The sequence below is a fragment of the Bos indicus x Bos taurus genome, chromosome 13 (genome assembly GCF_003369695.1).
Source record: "Bos indicus x Bos taurus breed Angus x Brahman F1 hybrid chromosome 13, Bos_hybrid_MaternalHap_v2.0, whole genome shotgun sequence".
Lineage (NCBI taxonomy): Eukaryota > Metazoa > Chordata > Mammalia > Artiodactyla > Bovidae > Bos > Bos indicus x Bos taurus.
In genome coordinates, this window is record NC_040088.1 from 51,965,033 (window position 1) to 51,980,850 (window position 15,818).

A 15,818-nucleotide genomic window follows, 5' to 3' on the forward strand; every position below is an offset into this window, starting at 1 on the left:
TTATTATTATTTGGCTGTGCTGGATCTTCATTGTCGTGCATGGGCTTTCTCTAGTTGCTGCGAACAGAGGCTCTTCCTTTCAGTGTGATGGATTCTCACTGTGGTGGCTTCTCTTGTTGCAGAGCAGTGGCTCTAGTGCAAATGGGCTTAGGAGTTGTAGCACTTGGGCTTAGTTGCTCTGTGGCGTGTGGAATCTTCCTGAACAGTGATCGAACCCATGTTACCTGCGTTGGCAGGCAGATTCCTAACCAGGACCACCAGGGAAGTCCAGATGTGCTTTCCACTAGGTCGCTGATGTGCATATAGATACTCCACAGAACAGGGCCTTGTGGATGCCGATCTGAAGTCCTGAGCCACCATGTACCCAGTTGCCTTTCTTTGTAGGCATTTGACGGTGTAAGCTCCGCAACCGCCCGCCTTGCCGGTGTGTGTGGAAGACAGCAACTGAGGAACCCCATCATATCTTCCGGAAACAGCCTCTTCTTGCGATTTCAGTCCGGCCCTTCCAGACAGAGCCGGGGATTCCGCGCTTACTTCAGACAAGGCAAGTTCCGTGTGGTCTCCCCAAGGCGCAGACCATCTGTCCTTACCTCTCCCTCTTGGTGCTGCAATAAAATGAGACTAGTCCTTGGAAATTGTTCCCAGCTTTCTATTTAATGTGCGACACTTTAAGAAGAAAAAAGGAACCATGGTTTGCAATGATTCTGTCGGGACTTTTAACTCTGTCTTAGTCCTCTGGATCTCTGTATTCCTCAAACAGGTTGTCAGAATCATACTGAAAAGTGTCTTTAATATTAGAGACACTTGTAAAGAAGTGTTTATCTGAATTCATTCATTCATAGATAAATGACCTAGCATTTATCTAAGATTTTATGCTAAGATATACACTGCTATAAATTGCAAAACTTGTAACATAGAGTCAGATTCTAAGCCTTGAGATAGTGGTAGCCCTTCACCCGAAGAATCAATGTTGTTTTCTGTTGCCTTTTTCTTTTCTTTCTTTTTAGATTTTATGTGGACCTTTTAAAAAAAATCTTTTGAATTTGTTATACTATTGTTTCTGTTTTTATTTATTTATTATTTATTTTTGGCTAAGAGGCACGTGGAATCTTAGCTCCCCAACCAGGGGTCAAACCCACACCCACTGCCTTGGAAGGCAAAGTCTTAACCGCTGTGTGTTCACCCCCCCATACCCCGCTACATTGTCTTTTTCTTAAATCACCACTTTCTACTAGAGACCTTTCCATCCATTGCCTTTTGTCTTGTATTTTTAGAGGTTAACCCTTTACCCACCATCAGAGATGGAACCTAGAGCTGGAAGGGCTCTTGTCTGCTGAATATGCCTGGGATTTTTTTTTCAGAGGATTCCTGTCCTTTCAAATAAGTGTGGTCTCTTTAGTCATTTCATCTGTTTCAGTGGACTCGCTTGCTCATTTTCTGTAGTAAAGCGCCCTAGCCAGTGAGAGTTTTTGGATGGAGGTCCCCTGAGGTTGCAATGTAGACTGTGGAGCACGATTGATGGCAGAATTCTTTCAAAGAACAGTTTCTTAACACTTTTTCTTCTAACTAATCACTTATATTTCACTTCAGAGCAAAAAAAGTCCCCAGCAGGTCTTCTCTGGGCTACTACATCAGCGTCCTTGGTCTCACGTATTCCTCCGAAGTCAGTGTGCAGTAGCGAGTTCTGACCCTGACCTTCAGTGTACCATTGTCTGTCCTGGCTCTGCACTAAACAGGCAGTGGAGCCCCAGCTTCTCTGGATGTTCCCCATGGGGACGGAACCTGCCTGTCTTTTCTCAGCATTGCCCTGACTGTCCTCACGTGCCCCACACTTCAACCAAGTCTGTGTGATATCCCCCATACCCTCCTCTCTATCTTGTTCAGACTGTCCTCTCCCCAGACCACTCTTCCTCACCCCGACTCCTCCTTCAGCACCATCCCCTTTGTGAAACACCTTGTACACTCCCCAGCTCTCAGCAGGCACCCCCGTCTTCTGTTCCCACAGGGATCTGCACATCCCTGAAAACACACAACTGCCCATATGAAGTCTCCATCAATTGAGTATTTACGTTCCTAAAAATGAAGTCAGTTGTTAAGAGATTATCCCTGTGCCTATAATTTACGAGTGGGTAAAGTAAGTAAATCAATGCCAGAGTTCTATCAAAAGATTCAGGCAACTCATAACCATTTAATCTGTTCTTTGCCACTCCCCACTTCCTATAATTGAAGAATACTGTTGTAAATGTAGAGTACATCGCCACTTTCTCATGATTCATGTGCAGCTTCCTTGGCAGAGAATTTCCTTGATAAGCCCTTTAGAAATAAGGAAACATCATTCATGTTTTCATTCTTCAAATAATTGTTCTGAAGAATCAGTAGAAATCAAAAGTGTATGACAAAAGTGTGTGTCTGTGTGTCCCTCAGCCTGTGGCGGCCACTTCCTCACTGACTCCGTTGACACTATATCCTCTCCACTGTTCCCGAACAACTATCCAAGCAATCAGAACTGCAGCTGGATAATTCAAGCTCAACCTCCCTGTAAGTAACAAAAATAAAAAAGAATCCAGGATGCATGTGTCTGTGGGAAAGTCCAGCAATGAGTCATGTTCTTATCTCTTCCCTGGTAACAATTGATGGCCTTCCTCTCCTCCTTTGGGAAGCCCTAATTCCTCATGTGCACAAGAACAAGGGTTTCCTAATCTGGTAGGAAGTAATTTTTGCTCTTTATTCTTAATTAATTTTCTTTTTGTAAGTTTCAAGGCCTAGCAAAGGAAATAACAAAGCGAAAACCTATAACCTAGTAGAAATGACAGGCATTTGAAATTGGGGGTTAACAAAAATACTGGATGAATAAATAGTTTTTGACTGTTTGTCTTGACTGTGGTAGGTGCTCAAGAAGATGCTAAATGAATAAATGAACAGTAAGAACCATAGACTAGAAAGTTAATAACTTATACTTTGGGGATGCAATGCTATGAGCATATTGGTCTTCAGTTAAGGTGGAAGTTAATGATAAAGCCTGGTCTCTCTTGGTTATAAAATGTATTTTTAAAAGTCCCAGCATCGGCCTTGAAGAAGCATTTAATAAGTACTTACACTGTATTCTTTTTAGAATCCTAGAATCTTTCTGATCTGGTAACAATCTAGTGGTAAGGATTACTGTCCACATTTTACAGAGAAAATGAGGAGACCACTAAGAACTCGAGCAAAAACGATTGTGAGGAGGGTGACCCTGGGGCCATTATGAATCTTGTTTCAAAGGAACCCTTCCCTTCTTGAGGTTTTCAGGGGAAATTAATGACTTCAGACATAATGTGGGAAAAGCATTAAGTTCTTGACTCCACTCTCTAATTAATGACCTGTGTGATAATAGGAAAGTCACTTAGGCTTACAAAGCCCCATTAGCTAATCTAACAAATGAAGGGTTTGGCTTAAATATTCTCTAACATTTTTCCTAGGGATGTTAAACATTAACAAAAGGGTATCTTTATTGCTCTGCATATGATTTGGGGGTCAGGGATGTAACCCTTAGCCAAAGAAAGTAGCCAGCCAGCCAGGAACCAATCCTTGGATAAAGAAGCTCCCAGCCTTGAGTCCTGAAGCCTTGCACCTAAGGATAGTTTCTAAACAGTTGTAAAGCTCTTAGATGAAAGAGCTCACTGGTGTAAAGACAGCAAAAGGAAAAGATCCTATTCTAAAGATTCGAGACCCTGGAAGAAAACAAAAGGAAAATGGACCCAGACTCAGAGTATTTTGCAAGTAATTGAAAGCTTTCTTTAAAAATGACTGAACCTCCATGTCCCTGCTTCTGGACTTAAAAGTAACACAGAAAATGCTAGGATATTTGTGCCAGGGAGGAAAATGTGTCTTATTTACAAGCACAGGTCAAGAATCAGAATTTAAGGAAGCTATTAATAAAAGTATTTCTGAGAGAAAGACAGCAACAGCTGATACTTTCTCCATCATCCATGAAGTAAACCCACCCCAGGGTTCTCTTACCAGCACCAGCATTTCAGAGTGTACAGACATTTTTAAAAGCTTTTCAGTTACTCTTCAGACAAAAACCTTTTTGCACAGTGGTGGCTACTTCTCCTCTTTGCCCCTGTCGTCCGGTGCACATCTGACAGATTCATCAATTCTTTGCCAGAGCATCAGCAGGTGAAAGGATCAGGGTTAAAATCTTGTTCCCTGTATGTTTTGTTTGCCAGAACTTTATTAAACAGTCTTCCTCTCTTCCCTTACAGTCAATCATATCACCCTATCCTTCAGCCACTTTGGCCTTGAAAGCAGCACACCATGTACCCGAGATTTTGTAGAGGTGTTGGACGGCAGCCATGACGACGCACCCCTCCGAGGTATGCCGTGTCGCTCACTCACTTCTGTGGCCTGGGCTTTCTACGGTTTCTGTACTTACATGTGTATATGCTGTCATCAGAGGTTAGAATGTTTCCAATAACTATGAAGACTGTCGTAAGCCAAGGAAAGATACCGAGAGGCTGAGGAAGCAGGAGTCAACGTAGGGCTTGAGAAACTCAGCTCATTCATCTTCAAGGACATGAATGGTTTATGTATTTTTTATTAATTGAAAAGTTGCAACTGCTTTAAACAGTAGTAAAATGCAATCCATTTTAACATTAGATAGCATTCTGTGGGAAATTTCTTGTTACTGTTTGACCACAGTTCTCGTGTTCAAATTGAGGATGTTTCTTCTGGTTTTGTCCTCATTGGAAGGAAAGTAATGGATGGATGGATGGATGGATAGATAGATAGATAGCTGTAATGGATAGGTAAATACATATATATATATATATGTACATTGGATGGATGGATGGTTGGATGAACAGAATAGATAGACAGACAGGCAGGCAGGCAGATATTATGGAGTTCTGTTTGTAAGACATCCCAGTAAAATTAAAGAATGTTGCTTATAGTTTCTGTAATGTTCTCAAACAAAATAATCTCAGGTTATTTTGGGAAGATCCCCTGGAGAAGGCAATGGCTACCCACTCTAGTATTCTGGCCTGGAGAATTCCGTGGACAAAGGAGCATATATGTATCTATATACATATAATTCCATGGACAGAGAAGCCTGGTGGTCTACAGTCTGTGGGTTCGCAAAGAAACGAACATGACTGAGTGACTTTCACTCACTCACTCATTTAAATGTTCTCTATGAGTCACTCCTATTTGAGCTTTGTCACTCAAGCTCCTTATCCTGCAGTAGAAGACAGGTTCCATCAGAGAAGGGACTTTGTTTTGCTCATGGCTATATTCTCAGTACACAGAACAGTGCCTGAGATGATAGTAGGCAATTGACAAATGCTCTCTGTGGACTTCTGCTTGTATTCTTTGTGACTTTTGTCTGTAAGCATTTGACCATTGTCAAGGATATATTATTTAACAGACACTTTTATAACCTTGCACTGAGCACTATTCTGAATTTTATAATAGTAAACTTTATAAATAGTACTATTTTTATAAAGTTCTATTTATTACAAAACTTTAGAACTTTATAAATAGTAACTCAATTCTTATACCCTTATGACATAGAATTTCATTATTATCCATGTACCTGTTTCTCAAGTGGAGAAACTGAGGCACAGAGAGCTTGAGTAACTTGACTCATGTCACATAGCTGGTAAGTGGCTGAGCTTGGAGGTGAATGCAGGTGTTCTGGCCCCAACAGCCGCAGTTTCTCAGCTATTGTGTGTTGCTGTTGAGTATTAGCCTCCTTCTTTGTGTAGGTGCCTGCTGCCCTGGAGAGTTTAACATTAGTTACATTTGGAAGTTATCTGTGTTTCTCTTACCTTCCCCTCACAGTCTTTATCGTGTTTATAAATGTGTCCACAGTTTATTTTGAATCATCAGGCATCATCCCAAACACTGACCCTGACCTAAATGGTTCTCTAGTAGTGGTTTCTTCTGTTTGGTTTGGTCTCTTGTGATTTTAGTGAATACATGTTGGCATATCATCATTCATTCTCCTTGTCAATATCATCATTATTTAGGCCGATACTGTGGCCCCTCCTTGCCCCATCCTATCACTTCCTTCAGCAATGCTCTGATGCTGAAGTTCGTCTCAGATTCTACAGTGAATTTTGGTGGTTTCCACGCCACATATGCTGCATCCACATCAGGTAAGAAATGTCAGCAAGTGGTGCTATTAGGTTAAGAGGAATGTGTAGAAAATCCTTGATTTATTATTTGGGATTCCTTTACATTTTGTGTTCTGAGCTAGTTTTGTAGATCTCCTCTGTGACTCATTTTACTGTCTTTCAAATTTGGTTAACATGCTTATAAATTCTAACAGCTGTGAACTCTGTACCACATCTTCCTTATCCATTAACAGACATTTGTTCCCATACCTTGACTATTGTGACTAATGCTGCTCAGGGTGAGCACTGGAAGTGGGGAGAATTGGTTGGAATGATCTTGGGTGACTTGCTTGTCAGCATATCCTTGTTCTCCTTCTTGATATGTTTGTTGAGGGAGCCCCTGATGGACAGGGTCCAGTGGTGTCTCTAACCGGTGGACAGCTGCCATTCTTCAGTCTCCCTGGCCTGACAGCTGTGCTCAGGCAGGGCTGGGTGTCTTCAGGGATGCAGGATGGACCATGGCACATGGGGAGAAGGGGAAAGAGGAGCACCCAGTAAGAGGCTGTAAGCTAGGATAGTTCTGCTTGTCAGCTTCCTCATTATTAGCTGTTAAAAGCCTTAGAATGCTGGGAGATCTGTGCAGGTTTCAGTGCTCTCCTGAGAAGGAAATGTTGAAATATTGCTTTCTTTTCTAGGCCAGGGGTGAAAATCATCCTGGTCAGAAATACTGAGGATTAAAATGAGTCTTTTATTACATAGAGCTATAGTTCACAGGAAGAAAAGGCTTTTAGAAAAGAAACTACAGGGATTCCTTCTAATCCACCATACCCAGTGGCTTTTAGTTTTCAAGTTACAGAATCTTTTCCTTATTATTATATATGCCGTGGATTTTTTTTTTATTATGAAATGAAAAGAGTACATCCTCTGATGCTCCTAACAGCTCTTCTAGTGTTCTTTCTCTATCTTATGGTGTCTTGTATTTGACATTTACTCTGCCACTCACTTTGTTTCTCTTTTCTTCTAGCTTGTGGTGGAATATTCCACATGGCTGAGGGCATCTTCAACAGCCCTGGCTACCCAGAAGTTTATCCTGCTAATGTGGAATGTGTCTGGAACGTCGTCAGTTCCCCTGGCAACCAGCTCCAGCTGTCTTTTATGTAAATCCTTTTTTTTTCATAGTGTATTGTTTCGGTGAGAATGAATCTGCAGGAAGGAAGCACTGTTACTAATAGGATGGACAACTAATAGCATATATGTCCAAACAACTGTTAAGAGAATATGGTGGGAACTTCAAGGAAGTCTGTTTGCATATTTCCTCTGTTTTAGTCATAGTTTAGGTTATAAATAGCATTAAACTTCTCTTATGAATGGTTTTAGAGTCCTGCCTAACATTAACAAGAGTGCATGCCTGAGCTCTTAGCATGTTTTAATTTTTGGAATTCTCATCTTCAGATAACATTAATTTTGTCTTTTTTAAAAAAACTTAGAAACATTTAGACTCTTCCAGAGAATCACTATCATTCTTTCTTCCAGCAGAAATCCCCGTCTCAATTAAGCCTTCTTTACTCATATACCTTATCTCTATCCCCAATCCACTTTTTCTTCTTACTCTTAGCAAGAAAAGGATTTTGAAAGTATTTGGAACTATTGGCCTGACAAAAATACCTGTTTTTGTCGGACATTGTTTTCCAACAAAGATGGGTTTATTTGCAATCATCAGAGAACTGCAGTTTGAGGCCTGCAACCATAGTGAGCCACGTGCAAGTCCCTGTATAGAAAGAGAAGGAGAACACTTCTATAGAGAAGCAAAGGAAGTTGAGAGGGCTACAGTAAACATTCTTCTCATTGGTTGAGCCCTTCAGGAAGAAAGAGAGGTCTTTCTTCTTCCTGCTGGACACTTCTGTTTTTGCAGGGCATGAGACTGCCCCCTTTTGGTATGTGACTCTATTTAATTGAGATTCTATTTATTAACTTTTTACATTTCCCCCTTTTGATCATAATATTTTTCTGAAAGCATTGCTGATCTAGAATCAGGGTTTCTAGTTTCAGCAGTTTTCTGTGTGTCCATGTCAAGAAGGACCTTTCCTGGTATAGTATCTCCTGTCAGAGGGAAAGTGCACACACTGGAAATCTATCAAGGTCACATTTGTATAACTAGGAGGAGTGGGAGGGAGAATGCTCAGGTACTTTTAATCTGAAGTGCATTTGATATCAAGATCATAGACACTGGAGATTGTCTGAAGCCATAGGTCATCATCAGAGGTTTGGCAACAAACGTCTAACAAGGCCTAGTCTGGATATCTTGGGAAACTGTCTAATCAGATGTCACCTGCTTCAATTCCAGAACATCTTTGCTTCAGGTCACCAGCTGATATGCAGGTCCAATCAGGGTTCAGTGATTTCTTTAGGTGAACCATATGAATCCAAGAGTCTACTCCTGAGAGCTTGGTTTCACAGGGTTGATTAGAGGTACCCAATAGGGGCCTTTCCAGTGAGGATGAAGTGAGTTCTTCTGGAGGAGTCTTTTCCAATTGACAGGTTTCAAGATGTAATGCTTAACGTCTTCATTTCTCAAAGGTATACTATGAAAAGATTATGCTATTAAAACATGGTTACTTTTACTACCAGCAATTAATCCCTTGCAGTATTGGAATATCTCGCTTTTTATCAGTTGTGGGTCAAAATAAGTGAGAGCCAAGTGCATTGGAAATTCTGGGGCTATCTCAAAAGATAAGAGTATAAGTTTCAAAAGGGGAGGATCCAAGATTTAGAAGGACTGATAGCAATGTTTTTGACCAAGATGTTTGGAGGGCTTCTGTAAATTTGGCCAAGTCTTAATGATGCTGTTGGGTGTTCAATCAAATCGGAGGATTGAAGGTGGTAAGCACAGTGGAAGTGCTGTAAAACTAGTCAAACAGCAGACTTGTCAGAGTACCTGGCCAGTAGAATGGATTGCCTCAATCACTGTGAAAAGTCTGAGTGGAGTTCCCCAGGTAGGGATCCTCTTTTCCAAAAGGACTTTTGCCACAGAAGAGAGAGCAGCCTGTCTGCAAAGGAAGGCCTCAGTCCACTGTGGAAACATATAGACCATGACTAAAACATATTTATATCCATTAGAGGAAGAAATTGTATAAAATCCATTTGCCAGAGCTTGAATGGTCCATTAGGCAATTTAAAATGTCTGGGAGCAGCACAGACAGGCTTCCCTCAGTTCTACTTTGGACACGTGGGACAAGTGAGGTAGGCACTTTTCTCGGCCTTGTTAATGTTTCCTCTGTAATATTGATTCATGAAGGCAATCATCTTGTCAGTAGAACAATGGTTTAATGCATGCATATTGGTGGGGAGTGGGAGTTTTAGAGTGTCTGGTAGCAATAAGTTCTTATTTGATGTGAACCAGAGCTTTCTCTTTTTATCAAACCAACAATAATTGAATTTCCAATCTTGTTTTCCCTTTTCTGAGAGCAATTTCTGGGCTTTTCTAGCCAGTTTTTCTAAATTTCCCTTTGGACCATGACGGAAGTTTGGTTGCTATTGGTTCCTTTAAGGGCAGCATTCCTTATAAAACTATTGTCAAGGTAATTTTCCTTAGCTTACAAAGAGTCAGGTTCACAATGTCCCAGAACCTTAATAATAGCTAAAGTGGCAAGGGAAAGTATCACATCCAGTAATTCCTAAACTTGAGGGGAGGCATTTAAAACTTTTTTGCCCTTGGAAGTAAGGAGGGCATATTGCTTAGTAAGGAAGATACATTGCTCCCATGGTATTCCAAAATTAATAGCTACTCCAAAAACTACTATCAATATGAGCTACTATCAATATAAATACTAGCAGTTTTATCCTTGGTTAAAGTATAAGCCCATGTTGCTGCTGCTGCTGCTGCTAAGTCGCTTCAGTCATGTCCGACTTTGTGCGACCCCATAGACGGCAGCCTACCAGGCCCTGCCATCCCTGGGATTCTCCAGGCAAGAACACTGGATTGGGTTGCCATTTCCTCCTCCAATGCATGAAAGTGAAAAGTGAAAGTGAAGTCGCTCAGTCGTGTCTGACTCTTCATGACCCCATGGACTGCAGCCTACCAGGCTCCTCCGTGCATGGGATTTTCCTGTGTGTCAGTGTTCCATTCTCTTGCTTTTCATATAAAAAGGGAAAAGAGAATCCAGTCATTGGGATGCCCAAGGACAGATGAGTTCCTCAAATTGCCTTTAAGGCCTTGAAGGTTATGTTATCTCGTTTCCTCTTAAAATTGGGTTGAGGGTGTTATTGTTGAGTAAAACATACAGAGATTTAGCCATAAGAGAGAAATTTGGAATCCAGTTTCAGCAATAATCAACTAGCTAGAGAAAACTTCATAGTTATGCTTGGTTTTGGGTTTGGGGAATGTAGGACACCACAAAGTCTGTCTGGACCCAGGTACAACCCTTGTCCTAATAGCAGATACCCTAAATATCAAAGCTGGATTTGGGCAGACTGCAGTTTTCCTTTGGTGATCTTAGGTCCCTTTAAGGCTGAAAGCTTTAGCAAGTGGATGCAGTTTTCCTGTGAGGCTTGAGATGCAGCATGAAGAAGCAAATCATCCACGTGTTGCAGCTAAGTAGTTGAACCTCTAGAGAACTTTGTATGACCCAGACCAGCCTTCACGATTCCTGAGAAACAAGGGCTCTGAGTAACACCCTGAGGTGTTACTGTCCAGGTGAATTGTTCTTCTTACCAAGTAAAGGCAAAAAGGTATTGACTAGCTTCATCAACCAGAATGCTAGAGAATGCACTACATGGATCAATTGCAGTAAAGAATTTGCTTCCAGGTGGACTGATGTCAGTATCCTGTGAGAGCTGGGGACCACACGGTGGAACAGGATAACAGTGTTGTTGATTGTCTGGAGGTCCTAGATAAATCTGACCTTTAGCTTTTGTCACTGGTGAACTGGGAATGCTTCAAAGGATAGTACAAGGGATAATGAGACCTTGAGCTTTGTAGTTTCCTAGGAGGGCTTTTGTGTCTTGAAGAATCTTTATATTTAAAGACTTTTTATTAATTCAGGGAAGAGGTTTTGAGGGGTCTACCTGAATCTTCATAGGAGGTGTGTTGTGAATTGTGCCAACATCAGTTAGAGATTTTGCCCATAAGGAAGGTGGTAGCTGATTCAATAGAGACAAATAGTAAGTATTTCCAGAATCAGCTCTAGAACCATCAGAGATGGAAGATAGAAGATGTCAAAGGGTCATCTAATTTCCCTTGTTGGTTACTTTGATGACTCCTGTCAGAATCTTGAATTATTTCCCCCTTCTTGGACAAAAATATTCCAGCATGGCCCTTCTCTAAGATGTCTTTACCTGACAAATGGGTAGTGCTAGAAGAACTAAGGGAAAAGCACATGTATCTCTCAAAGGACTTAAACAAAAGGGAATTGGTTCAGAGACAGGAACCTCCTGAGACTCGTTAGATCCCCACTAGTGAACTGTTTCTGTTCTCTGAGGCAGGAGCTTTTTTTTAATAGTAATGGAATTGAGCACCGAGAGTGTGGCTCTGGGGTCAGTTAGGATTGGAAGAAATCCATTCCTAAAGAAATGTTTCTCCACATGAGTTAAGAGGGAAGATTAGGAAGAATTCCTGTAGTTCCTCAGAGGCCAGTTAGAAGTGCTTCAGGCTGAAGATGTCTGAAGCACTTAGATTTGGAACAATCACTTTTCCAGTGTCCTGGCTCTGCAGTAATAGCGGATACTAATAGGATATGGTTTCACTTAGGAGCCTTCTTTTGCTGGGGTTGAAGATTAAGAATTTTGGCAGTCTTTCTCTGAGGTGACTCATTTGGAGTTGGAGAGAGCTGGTTTGCCACATTAGCTAAATCTGGGATAGACAGTTTCCCATTCCATCCTGATCCTTGTTACTAGAAGGGAAAAGTCCCAGTTCAGGCCCATTAATAAACATAGTGTTAAAAGCTACGTGGGTGAAATCAACATCTAAAAGAACATCAGAATTTTCCTTAAAAATGATATGAAGTTGATTGTAATAATCATGAACAGTTTCATCAGATTTTTGTGTGTGAGCCTGGATTTTGTTCCAATCAGCAGGATTTGGAGAAACCCCAGGAACAATGTGATGAAGCCTCCTGGGGATTGCCTGAGCCTGATCATATAATGATAGCAGGCTGGCCTCCCAGCTGTAATTCTAGAAACCTTGCAGGATTTCCCGCAGTTAGTAGTTTTCATCCAGTGCTGATCCCAGCCTTCACTGCCCAGCATAAGGACTAGCTGATGTAAGGTTGATAAGTTTAAATAATTATATTAAAATTTTCCAGCAGTCTGTGAGTATCCTGTTACTTTGGGAAAACTTTTGACTATAGCTCTCAATTCAGCTTTGGTTCAGGGAATACAAAAAACTAACAGTTCAGCCTCTGGATTCTTAGAAGGCTTAATTTTAAACAGACATTCCTACATGTTCAGAGGAAAAGCGAATGAGAATAGTTTCAACAGGGAAGCTTGGTAAGAGAATTGGTATGAGGGTAATTGGCAGTACAGAGAAGGAGGAGACGGTATAGCTAGGAAGGAGGAAGATGGCCTTGGAAATGGGATCTAACCCATGAAGAGCCAAAAGAGAGAGACCAGATGGTGTTAGGGGCAGAGCCTGAGACAGAGAAGCTGAAGAAGAGGAGCCTGAGGCACTGGGAGCCGTTTTATCTCTCATTACTCATGTTTTCCTTAAAATCTTATTTTGTAAAGAAGCCATTCTAGACTCCTGATAATGTTGGGAAGCTTCCAAATACCAATCAGAGTAAGCATTCCACTCATTTCTGGAAATTTTGAGCTATTGTAGTCCTCTTTGTTTCTAAAAGAATTCAACTTTGGGAATTTCAAAAGTTCATCATAATGATCATTGAGATCCTAAATTGTCTTTGGTCAGGTTGGCCCATTTAGTCAGAAATGTGCATAAGGAAAGACTTCAGTTCTTAAACATCAAATTTGCCAGAGTCTCTGTTTGGAAGGTACTCTCACAATTCTTAGTTACCTGGGCTCTGATGTCTCAGAGGTTTTTCTGTAGAGTAAAAGAACAATTTTCAAACATTTTGCAGCATAAGCAGCTCAGTTCAAATAGCTCACAAGCCTAAAATACCAGCCAATTCTAAGGAAATAGCTTGGTCCTAGAGGAGCTTGGCCAAAGGCTTTTTTAGCCACTTTCCAGAGACTAGCCCTTTGCAAAGGAATAGGCTGAAGGCTGGACAAAAACAGGCACAGTTTCAGTGAACCGTCCCCTGTTCCGAAAGGAATGGTTCAAAGGCTAGTCTGTTTCAATTGAAACAGTCTGATCTCAAATCAGACAGAAGTGCCAAGTGAATACTTGTGTACAGAGCAAAGCATTGACCAGAAAGATGAAGCTTTAAAATAGATTCTGAATAAAACCTAGAGAGCTTCAAAAGCAAAGAGAATGTGAGCTCAGATCCAGGAGAAGGATCTTCAGACTCCAGATTTGGTGGGAAAAGCAGTGAATGACAATGGGCTGAATTGTGGGTGCCACACCTGTTTGCTTACCGAACCACCAAAATGTGGGTCTGAAATAAACAGAATGTTACATATTCCTCCAGCAAAGACGGGCTTATCCAGGATCAGCAGAGAACTGCAATTCAGGATGCACAACGGTAGTGATCTACTGCAAGTCCCTGAACAGCAGGAGGATGATACTTTTTTTAGAGAGAAAAGGAAGCCAGGAGGGCAGTAAACAGAATCCATGGCTTTTATTGGCTGAGTCCATGCTAGGAGAGAGAGGAGTCTTCTTTCTTCTTCCTGTTGGGCTCAGCTACCATCATGGGGTGTGAGAGTTCCTTCTGGTTTCTCCATTCTTTATAATTAAAGTTTCTTTTTATTAATTTTGACAGAAATTAATGAAAAATCACTCTTATGTTCCTCATTGAACTGTAAGCCCTTTTAAATATGGACTATGGACATACAGTCAACAGTAGGATCCTGCCACATTCTGGGCAGTCTTAGGTTAAATTAAATAGCAATAATGTATTTTCTAGAAGTAGATAGTGCAAAGGACATGGTACGTGAAATGAGGCTTTTTAATCCATCAGTAGAGAAATACTTGTGACACTGGTAGTGCCACACTGGTAACGGATACTTAATAAATATTGGATAATAAGACATTGGTTTTTAAAACTAAAAGGTTTTTGTTTTACTGTATCACAGATTATTGGGCTTTGGTTGATGTTACTAATTCTGTTTTGAAAAGAATATAATACCTGACTTACTGTGGAGAGAAGAGGATGGTTTTGAGGACACTGCTCTGTTTATTCCAAAAACCTTGCTCCTCTTCTAGGCATGCCATTCTGTGCATCAAGAATGGATTTTTTTTAAATGAAAGATAAGTCCTATTTCTGGACCATGTTCAAATATCTCAAGTTACTTTCTTTTAGCCTACCAGTCAATGCCTCTTTAGGATCCAACTGGCATTGTGTCAAAACAAAGACACCCTCTGAGCACCTGAAAGGCAATGCAAGTTTAAGTTGTCACATTGGAAAGAGGTTTTGTTTGCTTTTATCTTTACAAAAAGCACAAAGTTTTGTATGGGAAGAAATATAAGTACATATATATATACATATGTATTACATATATATACACATACAGCCATATATACATACATATGTATTTTTTATTCAACATTTATTAAGCCCCTACTTTATACAGGTAAGCTTTTGTTACACATATGTTAGATGCTTCATATATAAAGCACAATTTACTCTCTTAATAGATGCTTTATAGCCAATGATGAATAAAATGTGAACATCGTTCTTATGGTAAGTCCAAAGTCCTTCACATAGATTACTAGGCTTCATAATTGCTAAATTAAAGGGCTTTTTTTTTGTTGTTGTTGTTGTTTTCCTCTTTGTCCTTACCACATTCACATTCTTAAACAGTCTGATGTTCAGCAGTTACCAGGGACTGGGCCCGGTACTGGGAATGTTCAAGACAGACAAGATCCCATTTTTTGTTAAGTTACTAAGAAATTAATGTCAAGAAGCTATTTGTTTAAAACCTAGAGAGATTCATTTCATCTCTGGGGATAATCTTATCCATACAGGGCCATAGTTATGATTAGATATGTTAAATTTTAAATGTACAGCACAGGGCTGATGCATGCCTGATGTTCAATGAATGTTAATTCTCTCACCCTGCCATTTCTAAAGTCTCTTGTTTGGCAGTTCAAAATTAAAATTAAATGGACAACACTGAGCTCTCCTAGAGGACAGAAGATAAACACAAAAAGCAAGTTTCATCCATTGTATTCTTTAATAGACACTAAATCCTGATTATTGTATAAACAAATCTAATGCTTCATCTTTTTCTCTTCTCATCCATGAGAAGTGAATTTTGATTATTTTGTCTTCCTTGCTTCAGTTTTATTTTTAAAGTATAATTTGTGGAATACAAGATGTTCCTCTTTATGCAGATGATAATGAGAAGGGCTTTATGGCAAGGCCTCCAAGTTATTTCTGCCCTGGTCTAAACTATATCCAGATGGGCACTTGGAGGCATTCCCCTGGGGTGGGGGAGAAGCATATGGAATATGTCAAGTTCTAAAACATGGGGTTTGAATTGTGGATACTGTGGTGAAATTGAGTAGGGAAAAGAACTGGAGGAATTATGGTTGAATCTGTAACACAAAAGGAGGGGGAAAATAAAACCCCCAAAGAATTTCTTTTATAAAACAGATATTTAAAGGAATTA

At 40.4% G+C, this 15,818-nt stretch overlaps 1 protein-coding gene across 1 annotated transcript in view; it reads left to right on the plus strand.

Moving 5' to 3' along the window:
* The window catches only part of CUBN (cubilin), a 264,785-nt gene that overhangs the window by 141,457 nt on the left and 107,510 nt on the right, over window positions 1–15,818 (plus strand). Inside the window, exons 32-36 of the mRNA XM_027559850.1 lie at window positions 385–544; window positions 2,425–2,538; window positions 4,245–4,355; window positions 6,009–6,137; window positions 7,120–7,252. Coding sequence (XP_027415651.1) covers window positions 385–544; window positions 2,425–2,538; window positions 4,245–4,355; window positions 6,009–6,137; window positions 7,120–7,252 — 647 coding nt within the window. The remainder of the gene's footprint in view (window positions 1–384; window positions 545–2,424; window positions 2,539–4,244; window positions 4,356–6,008; window positions 6,138–7,119; window positions 7,253–15,818) is intronic.